This window comes from Balaenoptera musculus, chromosome 10, assembly GCF_009873245.2.
Source record: "Balaenoptera musculus isolate JJ_BM4_2016_0621 chromosome 10, mBalMus1.pri.v3, whole genome shotgun sequence".
In the NCBI taxonomy this organism is placed as follows: Eukaryota; Metazoa; Chordata; class Mammalia; order Artiodactyla; family Balaenopteridae; genus Balaenoptera; species Balaenoptera musculus.
Genome location: NC_045794.1, coordinates 15047012 through 15061405, shown reverse-complemented (window position 1 = coordinate 15061405; position 14394 = coordinate 15047012). Strand labels below are relative to the sequence as shown.

The window sequence follows — 14394 nt, the reverse complement described above, 5'->3', positions numbered from 1 at the left end:
ATCTGATTCTTGTAAATAAAATAATAGTTAACAAAAAATAGTTTCCAAGTATGTAAATGAGCTAAATATTTTACTGCCCAAAATATTTGCTTAAGAGTATCATATATTATTTTTCATCTTCATATTGGAAAATCTAAAGAATTTATTTTTCTCTGCTGAACTATCTTAGGTTGTGATCTCAGAGAAAATGGAAGAATATTATAAGGTAGAATGTGAGATGCAGTTTAATCTATTTGGGTTCTTATTTGAAAAAGTCTTAGCAATTTTATTCTGTAACCTTTGAAATTTGTTGCAAAATTTGTTTTTATATAAATAAAAACAAATTTGTTATAATTTTGGTATAAATTTGTTATAATTATCACTTACTATAAATTTGTTATAATTATCAAATTTGTTATAATTATCAATATAAATTTGTTATAATTATCACTTATTATTCCAACATGAAAAAAGAGTTGAGTAACAGAAATGCTAAACCAAAGCAATATTACAGTAAATTTTGCCTCTTGACAGAAAGAGTAATTTTGATGCCTTGGAGGGAAGTGCCTGCAGTATTAGCATGTTACACTTTACTCTTTATGTATCCAAATATTTTAAACACATAAAACAAAAATACTAGAAATAGTATTTAATGAGCTAATTCAATTTTATGTTGGTCCTAAGTAAAGGCAGGGTAGATGAGAAACTAAAGGTAGTAGATGAGAATACAGTAGTAGATGAGAATACAGAAGTTCCCTGTGAACAATCCATAATAAATTATTTGATATATTTCAATTATGAAAAATCTTTTTCATTTCTGATACAGGAATGAGGCCCTATACAAACTGCATATCTTCATATATTATGAAGGCAAACAGTTACTGATTCTTGAGCCACTTATAGAAAATATTAGGATTTTCCCCAATTGTCTCTCGTTCTAATTTTTCACAAAAGAGAAAATCCCCCAAAGTATGTGTTAATGTATTTGCACTAGAATTCTTTTTTTTTTTAACACCTTTATTGGAGTATAATTGTTTTACAATGGTGTGTTAGTTTCTGCTTTATAGCAAAGTGAATCAGCTATTTTTTTGATAATAGCCTGGTTTTCTCAGGGTATATACCCAGTAGTGGGATTGCTGGGTCGTATGATAGTTCTACTTTTAGTTTTTTAAGGAACCTCCATACTGATCTCCATACTGGCTGTATCAATTTACATTCCCACCAACAGGGCAAAAGGGTTCCCTTTTCTCCACACCCTCTCCAGCATTTATTGTTTGTAGATTTTTTGATGATGGTCATTCTGACTGGTGGGAGGTGATACCTCATTGTAGTTTTGATTTGCATTTCTCTAACGATTAGTGACGTTGAGAATCCTTTAATGTGTTTGCTGGCAATCTGTATATCTTCTTTGGAGAAAGGTCTATTTAGGTCTTCTGCCCATTTTTAAATTGGGTTGTTTGTTTTTTTGATATTGAGTTGCGTGAGCTGCTTGTAAATTCTGGAGATTAATCCTTTGTCAGTTGCTTCATTTGCAAATATTTTCTCCCATTCTGAGGGTTGTCTTTTCATCTTGTTTATGGTTTCCTTTGCTGTGCAAAGGCTTTTAAGTTTCATTAGGTCCCTTTGTTTACTTTTGTTTTTATTTCCATTTCTGTAGGAGGCGGGTCAAAAAGGATCTTGCCGTGATTTATGTCATAGAGTGTTCTGCCTATGTTTTCCTCTAAGAGTTTTATAATGTCTGCCCTTACATTAAGGCCTTTAATCCATTTTGAGTTTATTTTTGTGTATGGTGTTAGGGAGTGTTCTAATTTCATTCTTTTACATGTAGCTGTCCAGTTTTCCCAGCACCACTTATTGAAGAGGCTGTCTTTTCTCCATTGTATATTCTTGCCTCCTTTATCAAAAATTAGGTGACCATATGTGTGAGGGTTTATCTCTGGGCTTTCTCTCCTGTTCCATTGATCTATATTTCTGTTTTTCTGCCAGTACCATACTGTCTTGATTACTGTAGCTTTTTGTATGGTCTGAAGTCCGGGAGCCTGATTCCTCCAGCTCTGTTTTTCTTTCTCAAGATTGCTTTGGCTATTCGGGGTCTTTTGTGTTTCCATACAAATTGTGAAATTTTTTGTTCTAGTTATGTGAAAAATGTCATTGGTAGTTTGATAGGGATTGCACTGAATATGTAGATTGCTTTGGGTAGTATAGTCATTTTCACAATGCTGATTCTTCCAATCCAAGAACATGGTTTATCTCTCCATGTGTTGGTATCATCGTTAATTTCTTTCATCAGTGTCTTATAGTTTTCTGCATACAGGTCTTTTGTCTCCTTAGGTAGATTTATACCTAGGTATTTTATTCTTTTTGTTGCAATGGTAAATGAGAGTGTTTCCTTAATTTCTCTTTCACACTTTTCATCATTAGTATATAGGAATGCGAGAGATTTCTGTGCATTAATTTTGTATCCTGCTACTTCACCAAATTCAGTGATTAGCTCTAGTACTTTTCTAGTAGCATCTTTAGGATTCTCTATGTATAGTATCATGTCATCTGCAAACAGTGACAGTTTTACTTCTTCTTTTCCAATTTGGATTCCTTTTCTTTCTTTTTCTTCTCTGATTGCTGTGGCAAAAACTTCCAAAACTATGTTGAATAATAGTGGTGAGAGTGGACAACCTTGTCTTGTTCCTGATCTTAGAGGAAATAGGTTCAGTTTTTCACCACTGAGAATGATGTTGGCTGTGGGTTTGTCATATATGGCCTTTATTATGTTGAGGTAAGTTCCCTCTATGCCTACTTACTGGAAGGTTTTTGTCATAAATGGGTATTGAATTGTGTCAAAAGCATTTTCTGCATCTATTGAGATGATCATATAGTTTTTCTCCTTCAATTTGTCAATATGGTTTATCACATTGATTGATTTGCGTATATTGAAGAATCCTTGCATTCCTGGGATGAACCTCACTTCATCATGGTGTGTGATCCTTTTAATGTGCTGTTGGACTCTGTTTGCTAGTATTTTGTTGAGGATTTTTGCTTCTATGTTCTTCAGTGATATTGGCCTGTAGTTTTCTTTGTGACATCCTTGTCTTGTCTTGGTATCAGGGTGATGGTGGCCACATAGAATGAGTTTGGGAGTGTTCCTCCCTCTGCTATATCTTGGAAGAGTTTGAGAAGGATAGGTGTAGCTCTTCCCTAATGTTTGATAGAATTGGTCTGTGAAGCCATCTGGTCCTGGACTTTTGTTTGTTGGAAGATTATTCATCACAGTCTCAATCTCAGTCCTTGTGATTGATCTGTTTATATATTCTATTTTTTTCGTGGTTCAGTCTCGGAAGATTGTGCATTTCGAAGAATTTGTCCATTTCTTCCAGGTTTTCCATTTTATTGGCATATAGTTGCTTGTAGTAATCTCTCATGATCCTTTGTATTTCTGCAGTGTCAGTTGTTACGTCTTCTTTTTCATTTCTAATTCTGTTGATTTGAGTCTTCTCCCTTTTTTTCTTGATGAGTTTGGCTAATGGTTTATCAATTTTATTTATCTTCTCAAAGAACCAGCTTTTAGTTTTATTGATCTTTGCTATTGTTTCCTGCATTTCTTTTTCATTTATTTCTGATCTGTTCTTTATGATTTCTCTCCTTCTACTAATTTTGGGTTTTTTTTTTTTGTTCTTCTTTCTCTAATTGATTTAGGTGTAAGGTTAGGTTGTTTATTTGAGATGTTTCTTGTTTCCTGCGGTAGGATTGTGTTGTTATAAACTTCCCTCTTAGAACTGCTTTTGCTGCATCCCATAGGTTTTGGGTCATCGTGTTTTCATTGTCATTTTTTTTCTAGGTATTTTTTGATTTCCTCTTTGGTTTATTCAGTGATCTCTTGGTTATTTAGTAGTGTATTGTTTAGCCTCCATGTGTTTGTATTTTTTACAGATTTTTTAATGTAATTGATATCTATTCTCATAGCACTGTGGTCGGAAAAGATACTTGATATAATTTCAATATTCTTAAATTTACCAAGGCTTGATTTGTGACCCAAGATATGAACTATCCTGGAGAATGTTCCATGAGCACTTGAGAAGAAAGTGTATTCTGTTGTTTTTGGATGGAATGTCCTATAAATATCAATTAAGTCCATCTTGTTTAATATATCATTTAAAGCTTGTGTTTCCTTATTTACGTTCATTTTGGATGATCTGTCCATTGGTAAAAGTGGGGTGTTAAAGTCCCCTACTAGTATTGTGTTACTGTCGATTTCCCCTTTTATGGCTGTCAGCATTTGACTTAGGTATTGAGGTGCTCCTATGTTGGGTGCATAAATATTTATAATCGTTATATCTTCTTCTTGGATTGATCCCTTGATCATTATGCAGTGTCCTTCTTTGCCTCTTGTAATAGTCTTTATTTTAAAGTCTATTTTGTCTGATCTGAGTATTGCTACTCCAGCTTTCTTTTGATTTCCATTTGCATGGAACATCTTTTTCCATCCCCTCACTTTCAGCCTGTGTGTCTCCCTAGGTCTGAAGTGGGTCTCTTGTAGACAGCATATACACAGGTCTTGTTTTTGTATCCATTCAGCCAGTCTATGTGTTTTAGTTGGAGCATTTAATCCATTTACATTTAAGGTAGTTATCAATATGTATGTTAGTATTAACATTTTCTTAATTGTTTTGTGTTTGTTATTGTAGGTCTTTTCCTTCTCTTGTGTTTCCTGCCTAGAGAAGTTCCACTAGCATTTGTTGTAAAGCTGGTTTGGTGGTGCTGAATTCTCTTAGCTTTTGCTTGTCTATAAAGGTTTTAATTTCTCCGTCAAATCTGAATGAGATCCTTGTTGGGTAGAGTAATCTTGGTTGTAGGTTTTTCCCTTTCATCACTTTAAATATGTCCTGCCAGTCCCTTCTGGCTTGCAGAGTTTCTGCTGAAAGATCAGCTGCTAACTTTATGGGGATTTCCTTGTATGTTATTTGTTGTTTTTCCCTTGCTGCTTTTAGTATTGTTTCCTTGTATTTAATTTTTGATAGTTTCATTAATATGTCTCTTGGTGTGTTTCTCCTTGGATTTATCCTGTATGGGACTCTCTGCACTTCCTGGACTTGATTGACTATTTCCTTTCCCATATTAGGGAAGTTTTCAACTATTATCTCTTCAAATATTTTCTCAGTCCCTTTCTCTTTCTCTTCTTCTGGGACCCTTATAATTGGAATGTTGGTGCATTTAATGTTGTCCCAGAGTTTCTGAGACTGTTCTCAATTCTTTTCATTCTTTTTTCTTTATTCTGCTCTGTGGTAGTTATTTCCACTATTTTATCTTCCAGGTCACTTATCCGTTCTTCTGCCTCAGTTATTCTGCTATTGATCCCTTCCAGCGAATTTTAAATTTTATTTATTGTGTTGTTCATCGTTTGTTTGCTCTTTAGTTCTTCTGGGTCCTTGTTAAACGTTTCTTGTATTTTCTCTTTTCTATTTCCAAGATTTTGGATCATCTTTACTATCATTACTGTGAATTCTTTTTCAGGTAGACTGCCTATTTCCTCTTCATTTGTTTGGTCTGCCGGGTTTTTACCTTGTTCCTTCATCTGCTGTGTGTTTCTCTGTCTTCTCATTTTGCTTAACTTACTGTGTTTGGGGTCTCCTTTTCGCAGCCTGCAGGTTTGTAGTTCCCGTTGTTTTTGGTGTCTGTCCCCATTGGCTAAGGTTAGTTCAGTGGGTTGTGCAGGCTTCCTGGTGGAGGGGAGTGGTGCTTGTGTTCTGGTGGATAAGGCTAGAGCTTGTCTTTCTGGTGGGCAGGACCGCATCCAGTGGTGTGTTTTGGGGTGTCTGTGACCTTATTATGATTTTAGGCAGCCTCTCTGCTAATGGGTGGGGTTGTGCTCCTGTCTTGTTAGTTGTTTGGCATGGGGTGTCCCGCACTGTTGCTTGCTGGTCGTTGATTGGAGCTGGGTCTTAGCGTTGAGATGGAGATCTCTGGGAGAGCTTTCGCCGTTTGATATTAAGTGGAGCCCAGAGGTCTCTGGTGGACGAGTGTCCTGAACTTGGCTCTCACACCTCAGAGGCACAGGCCTGACACCCAGCCGGAGCACCAAAACCCTGTCAGTCACACGGCTTGTTGTCCAAGCCACTAGAGTAGAAATGAGGTGGTAAGTAAAGAAGCGAAAAGGCTTCTGCTAGCCCCACAGAGACTGCGACTGCTGTAGCGGGGCTGTGCCGCCACAGCTCGCAGTCCGCGGAGCAGTTGGAGTCACGAAGGCTTCCTGTGAGGCTGTTTGGGCCACCCGGGTTGCCTGGGTTGCCTGCGTCACGGCTGCCAGTGTCACTCTGCGCACTCTGTTCAGCTGGCTTTCTGCTTTGCCGTGCGGGCTGCTGCTTGCAGCTCGGGCTCACGGCTCCTCCTGCCCTGACAGTTCGCTGACAGCTGCCCTAGAATTCTTTTGAGTACTATGCATTATGGAGGAGGAGAAAGGTAAACATTAACAATTAAAATAGGGTACAATATGTATATTGCACCCCAAAGCTGTGTTTCAAGTTATTAATGGCAAACATGTGACTCTTCTCCTTCTGTGGTCATGACCCACTAAGTCTGGCCTTGGCCTCAGTCTTTTTTTTTAATGGAGTGCTCCAGGAGCCTTCTTTTAATGTGTGCACTGCATGTGCCATGACACCTATTTGTCAAGTGTTGAAGATAGACTCCTGTTTTCAAGCAAAAAAAATTATGAGGCTCTTTCTTCTGGGGTACAGGCAAATACTCAGACCCAGTCATCCAAACTTCTAATTCATACCTCCTTAAACATTTGAATATTATTATCTTCTTGTGTTCCATTTATCCATCTTACTTTACTTCCTCCCTCATCCTTTTCCACTTACACTTGGCCACCACGGTTTCTACTATGACTTCATGTCTTGGAATTCCTTGAAGGAGCTGCTGTGAATATCCCTAGTGTCCATGACCCACAACCATGCCAATAAGGTGTCCATGGGCTTGCTCAGACCCCCATGATTCTGTCAGTTTGTTCAAAGAAATGCAGCCTGACTGTAGATGTAGCTTGGATATTATAAGGCACACAAATATTGGACCATAAGTTCTATGCAGTTCAAGGGAGGGAAGGATGCCTACTAACTGGATGGCAATTGCTGTGAGTCTCAAGGAAGGAGTTGTAAAAGAGGGAGCCATATAGTGGTTCAGGAGTGAAAAGAACCTATGCTACATTAGGACACAAAATGTACTGTGGTCTAAGGACCAGGTACCAATAATAAGACTGTTGCCTCCCCGTGACATTGCTGATAATTAAGGATAAGCAGGTAATGAAATGTTAGGTAAAGGAAAATACTTTGCATGAATGAGTAGGTAAGAACTATGGTTTAAAGAGAAGGACTGCTCACACAAGAAGAAAAACCGAACATAGTGGTATCTATCAGAATTCTAACAAGCGGACCAAAGTGCTAAGTTTAGAAATATCTGTAGGTTTGATTATTGTAGTGATCAGATGTATGGACACATATCAGTAATTTACAAATACTGTATTCCTGGTGCTATGCTAGATTCTGGGGATAAAACACTGTCAATGTCCTCAAAAATCAAGAAGTCAATGGGAAAGAAGTTCTTGAGAAAGAAATATAATGTAAATGTGTTGATAAAAATCTTATTGGCTATTATGTGAATATAGAGGAAGGGCACTTAACCCTGCTTGGAGTGGAAAGAGAGGAGGGGGTAAGGGAGAGATCCCTAGAGAAGGGTCCATGGATCCTAAAAGGTGAATAACAATTACAGACACTAAGCCTGAGAGATGGGCAGTAGACGGTGAAGGGAAGACGGTAGATACATTGCAGGCAGGGAATAGTATTCATAAATGCACATAAGGTAAAAGCAGGACAGTGCATGTCAGAAACTATAACTCTTTCAGTGTTGCTGGAGCAACATTGTCAGTCAAGGAGTGGCAAGGGAAACATTGGAGGGGGCTACGTTGTATTGCTCGTCCTTAATTCTCTAGGTAGCGCTGAGTTATTGAAGAGTATAAATGAGAGAGTGGCAGGTTCAGATTTACGTTTTAGAAGGATCACACTTGTGGATTTTGGATTAGAGAATAACAAAACTAAAGACAAGAAAAAAACCATCTAAACCATTGTAACCTAGGAGGGAACTGTTGAACTAGGGCAGATGAGGTGGGGAATTGTGAGGACAGACATGAGGAACTCATGGAGATAAGTTGGCAGAATATAGGGTGGACTGAATATGAGTAGCGAGAAAGAAGGAGGAGACAAGTGAAACAGCTCGGTGTATCTGGGGGCATGAACAGACATAAATAATTCAGGGAGTGAAAGCATTTTGAGAGGATGGTGAGCTCAGTTTGGGATGTGTTGTCTTTGAAGCTGTCTACAGAATATCCAGGTGAGAAGCTAGGCAGGCATGTGCTTATATTTGTCTGAAGCATGTGGTGTAAAGGAGTCTGAACTAAAGATACAGACTTAGAAGTGAACCCGCAAGATACTGTAAATTAAACCTTAAGAATGAATGAGACCCAGCAATTCCACTGCTGGGTATACACCCAAGATAAATGAAAACATATGTTCACACACAAATTTGTATATGAATGTTCATAGCAGCACTATGCTTAATAGCCAAAAGGTGGAAACAATCTAAATGCATATCAACTAATAAGTGGATAAAGTGTGGTATATCTATATAATGTAATATTATTCAACAATAAAAAAGAAATAAATACTGATATATGCTACAAAGTGGATGAATTTTGAAACATTATGCTAAGTAAAAGAATCTAGCCACAAAAGAACACACATTGTATGATTCCATTTATATGAAATGGGCAGAACAGGTGAATCTACAGAGACAGAAAGTGCATTAGTAGTTGCTTAGAGTTGGGACTAGGAAGTGATAGCTAAAAGTTATGAGATTTCTTTATAAAAATGAAAATGCTCTAAAATTGACGTTGGTGAGATTAGTTGCACATATCTGTGAAAATACTAGGAAACACTGAATTGCACACTTTAAATGGGAGGATTGTATGGTATGTGAAGTATATCTCAATACAGCTTTAAAGAAATTCTCTCAGGGAGAATATGTCTACTGAGAATAGCAATGGGCAGCAGATGGAATCCTTGAGAACTGGCAACAGTGGGGACTAGCTGAAGAAGACAGAGAAAGAATAACCAGAGAGAGTGTGAAGAGAAACCTAGGGCAGCAACAGAGGGGAAGAGTGTTCTGTAATGGGGAAGAGACAGTGCCAAAAATTGCAGAGAGAGGGCTAGTATGAAGAGGAATGAGAACAAGCACTGGATTTGGCAACTAGAAATTAGCGGCTTGCCTGACAATAGTTCAGTGTGGTGAGGACAAATAAACCAAAATATAGTGAATTTAGACATGAATGAGAAGATGAATAAGTAGAGAAACATAAAACAAAACAAGAGCAACATTAACTAAAACAGCTCTGCTCTTAGGGCTTAAATTATGAGTCACTCTACTACACTGTATACAGAGAGAGGGAGGAAGTTGAGGGAGATACAGGTTGATGGAATCATATAACAATTTGCCTCCATGTCTGAACTCAGATCTACTTCACTCTATCCACTGCTTCCAGTCAGCAGCACAGCATGAAAAAAACAAGACTGACTTGAAGGAATCAAGTTCTGTAACATATATCCCTTATCATACTGTGGTGGCAACAGTGTGGCAGTAATTGTCCATCTAATGTAGACAGTCAGCAAAGTACAGACCTGAAAGAAGTTGGACAGGCATAGTACTGTACAATTCTTTCATTGCATGTAGGTGAAAATAGAAGGTTAAATGACTTGTTCACAGTCATAAAGTTTACTGTTAAAGAGCTAAGACTAGACTCTGGATTTCCTAACTCTCAGCCTGACCTCTTTCCCTTGAGACCCACCCTGACTCCTTAACAACACTGGTTGCAGAACTTGCTTCTAATTTCCTTACCATCTCATAATCTTTAGGTTGAAAATTCTGCTCTAAATTTAGCTGTGTGTAATTAGAGTGATGCTGGTTATTAAGGCTTTTAATACCTTAGTAACTCCTATTTTATTTTGTATATTTCATCATCAATTAAAAACATCTGAGACGTTTCCCTCTATGTCTATACCATTTGAAATTATTTTGTAAAAGCAGATAATTTAACGTTTTTGCATACTGTTGAATTATTTCCATGCCCTCGCTCCTTTTTTTGTAAGATAAATTCTGTCATGGCTCCAGGTCTCTGCTTTGAAATCTATGCTGCTGTCGAATGCTCGAAACTTTGCTTCAGATTCCACTTCCAAGATCTGTGTTCCTAAAGCAGCTGTTCCCCTCATCTGAGAAGAATCAAGGCGAGTCTCATCTGATAGTCTCCCTTACATCCTCCACCCCACCGCTGCTGCTGAAGGCCCAGATACTCATAAATTTATATCCACAAAGCTCTGGCAATGGTCAGACTTGGAAGATTTTGGTTAAGCTCAGGTGGTTTGGATCTGGCAAGAAATAGTCCGATAAGGAATGCATTCATCCTCTCGAAGAAAGGTAGCTGTCCTGCTATGAGGAAACACCTGCTAATCAGTAAGCCATCACATGCTGAGTGTTAGGATGTGCCGAGATCCACCCTGAAAAACCACTCTTTTTTATCATCATGTCCATGGATTCGAAGTGGATCTTTGGCTACTGTCTCGGGGGGACATCCTCCATCCTTCAGAGTGAAAGCCACATTTTTATTAGTGTTCTTTTTCTTTACCGTTTTTAACATCTTGCTGTCCATTTTGCTAAACTTTGTCCCTCACACCCCTCACCCCAAACCTGGAAATTTTACGAACCTCCGGACTTCACTAGTTCCCTCTAGTATAGTGATCCTCACTGAAGGCAAATTTACCCCTAGAGATCATCTAACGATATTTGGAGGCATTTTTGATTGTCAGAACTGGGGAAGTGCTACTGGCACCTAGTGGGTAAAAGTCAAAGACGCTGCCAAGTATCCTACAAAGCACAGGACAGTCCCCACAACAAAGACTTATCCTGTCCAAAATGCCAATAGTACCGAGGTTGAAAAATCCTGCTCTACAGAATGCTGCCCAGTTTTCCCTATGGAGATGGAAAGTCCATATTCCCTGCATAGCCATGTATGGGAGTGTCCATGCTTCAGGTATCTGATTAATCTGATCACTTATAATCACGAAAAAATGAGGAAAGTGAGAAAAAAATCCTCTGAGTAGAAAGGACCAAAGCCTGGAATCATTAACCACCTTTCATTCATGATTACAAATAGCAGAAAGTAGAGAGCCTTTAAGGAAAAAGAAAGGATATTTGTTTGCAGTTTCTCCCCCACTATCCAGCTAATTGCTAGTCATTTAGGAAACACACAACAAAAGAAATTTTAAGGAAACATGACACAATGAAGAGGCAGGTATGAATAAGGTACCAAGTTAATAATATATACTAATGACTGTTTTTAGACAATGGAAAGAAAAATGAATACGTATAATGAGTAGATTCATGGCAACACTCCATGCCTCTCCTTCATGATTGTATTTGATAGAGAATGGCTTGAAATTGCTATTATGTAAGCTGAGAGAAAAGTGCTTTGAGAATACTGAATGCAAAATAAAAGCAATAGAGATTTTACAAATCCCAGAAGGCTGGAGAAAGAGAAGACTATTAAAATGTGTGATCCTGGAAGAAAATTGTTTCTGTAATTGACAACAAGCTACTTATCAACCAATACTTGCTGTGTGTACTTTAATCTCATAGCCTGACACTTACCTGCAGGGTCACTGGGGATGGCTGACTTATATCCCACACTCCTGGAGCTATCAGTTCTTTGGGAGGCTCACTCTGTAATGTTGTGCTGAATAACATAGACCTGAGAATTGATTTGCTGCAAAACACAACACATATGGACAGGCAGAAGTCACTTCAAAAGGGAAGCTATTATTATCTATACATTTCTTTTGGAGTATAAACATAATCAGCTATTTCAGTAGCTTCATTCAGTAGCTAGAAGATAAATACAATATTCCTCAAGCCTAGGTACTGATCAGTGGTTCATTTCTAATATACTGCATGCATGGCTATGTCCATAGACACCTACATTTATTTTCCACATAAGAAAATTGTTTCCACAATGGTTTCTAACAGGTAGCATTTACTCTTAATTTCCAACAATGTTGATTATAAGATGGGACTAAGAATCTCAAATTTATATTCTTGGAGTTATGACTCCCTTAAATCAATAAAGATGTTAACTCTTAAGCACATTTTTTTGCTCCAGGGTGACTAAATTCCTTGGGCATCTTTAAAGATATGAGCTCTAAACTTATAGAAAGAAAAGATTTAAATTAGCGTATGATTTGTAGAATCAAAATAGTTGTGGGACTTCATAGAGGAAATGATTCTTTAAGCATAAATAGAAAGATTATTCATATTTTGAATATTTAAAACTATGCTGTAAATTACCATAGTAAATGAGAGTGAATACAGGAAAGACTTTAGACAGGAAGAATTCATGGATACTTTTAACAGCTTCAGTAACATCCAGATCCACAGAGGCTTATAGGAATTAAAAAACAAGCTACACCTGGCTTGTATATATGAATGAGATTATTGGTAAAATGTTCCATGATCACTAAGAACAGTCTTTGATCAACATACCAAATTAAAACTGTAGAACTTAAAGTCAATAAAATTAAGTTTATAAAGAACTTTAAAGCAAAATAAGCCTTTTTGAAAATAACATAGAATTCTACCTTGCCATTTAATGGAAAAATATGCAAAATATGAAGGAAAAAATCCAACAAATAAAGTTTTTAAATCCTGAGGCTTGGCTTCTTTATTTTTCATATCTAAAGATATTGTTAAAAAGTATCTGCCCAAGGGATATATTTTAAACATTTTAAACATTTATAATTTTAAACATTCTGGGCAGATATCTTTATATAACCCAAGAATATTCTTTTAGCAGAATGAATTTTAAGTCATTTTTTTCCCCTTTGTTCTATTCCCTCCTCATCTGGAGAAAGTTGTTTTTGTTTTGTTTTGTTTTTTGGTATAACAATACCAGGGGCCAGTATTAGCAAGCTAAAAGTTAACTCAATGAGGTAAAGATTAGAAAATTATGATTGTGATTTTCTCTTTTACTTTTCAGAGTATATAACCTTGCCTTAAATGGTCTGAAGCATCCATCCTCTTGGGAAAAGTTTTGGCCTAGTTTCAGCCAGAATGCGAAAAGAAGGTCTAACACTAAGTTTGGAGGGCTCAGATGTTAATGTCCTCCACAGTATTTACAGAAAATATTCCTATCCACAGTAGAATCAATAGGAGTGAGGAGGGAGGATGTGGCATATTGGAAGGGGAATGTGGCAAAAGAAAAAGCCACGACTTTCTGGCAATTTGAGATTGTGGGAAGCAGAAGACAGAGAAAGAGGGACAGAGTGAGTATGGTAGACAGAGGTATCCCAATTTCCCCCTCTTCTGCCTATAGGAAGACCCATGGGGAGGAGTGTTAGATAAGTGAGCATAGCCTAATGATGAGGGCAGAGTGGACTCCATTCTGTACCCCATGCTTCAGATCCTGGAAGAAAGTCACCTATTGAGCTGCTCTTGTACCAACTTGTGGAGTGACCTTAAACTGCGGGCCATGTGACATACAGGCAAAAGGAACTCCTGTGTTTAGCTTTATTGGGTCTTCTTTGGTTTCTGTACAGAAGAGATGGAGTCTAGGCACAGCTAAAAATATCTGTGTGAGGGTGTTTTCATAAAGGGGGTCACATGGTGGGGACAAAGGGCCTCTGTAATAAGCGCATCTGATTGAACCATCTGAGCTGAAGTCAGCTGGATGTCCCATATGGGTCTATGGTGCCTGCGAGAGCCCAAGTCACCCAGGGAGTGTCAGTAAGCCCTGGTGAAGCTGGGAGAGCACCAATCACAAGCTACACAAGATATAACAAATAACCACCAGCTTAAAAATGCCTTCGATTTGGATATCATAAGTAACTAGTTCAAATAATCTGTTTCTTTTCTGATCCTTTGTATCCAGATATCCTCTTAGAAAGAGAAGGTGTCGGGAAGCTATCTGAGTGACTGAGCATTTTATCCGAAGGAGGGAGACTGCATAATTCTAAAACGACTATTTAAATTATTGAATTGACTAATTTTTTGTAATTGATGTAAAGTTTTTTTCTTCTCATTAGTTACAGGGTAGGAGCTCATGAGGAAAAGTGTGATATATTAAGTGCATTTTTCTTCACATTTAAGTTGTGTAATGAGTTATATTTATGGCCTTACTATATTTATACGTCTTGGCCATATTTCACTCTTAAAATCTGAATGACCTAAGCTGATTCCTACAAAAATGAAGGGACTCATTTCTCTCCTTTGATGGAGTCTGGATCAACAGTCACCCTGGCCTTAACCCTGAGGCATACAGGGCAGAGTGAAGTC

The 14394-nt window shown here is 37.7% G+C and overlaps 1 protein-coding gene across 2 annotated transcripts in view; it reads right to left on the bottom strand.

Moving 5' to 3' along the window:
• PIK3C2G (phosphatidylinositol-4-phosphate 3-kinase catalytic subunit type 2 gamma) overlaps positions 1–14394 on the bottom strand; it is a 354208-nt gene that overhangs the window by 255687 nt on the left and 84127 nt on the right. For both annotated transcript variants that reach the window (XM_036866811.1, XM_036866810.1), the window contains exon 13: positions 11719–11833. In XM_036866811.1, coding sequence (XP_036722706.1) covers positions 11719–11833 — 115 coding nt within the window. The remainder of the gene's footprint in view (positions 1–11718; positions 11834–14394) is intronic.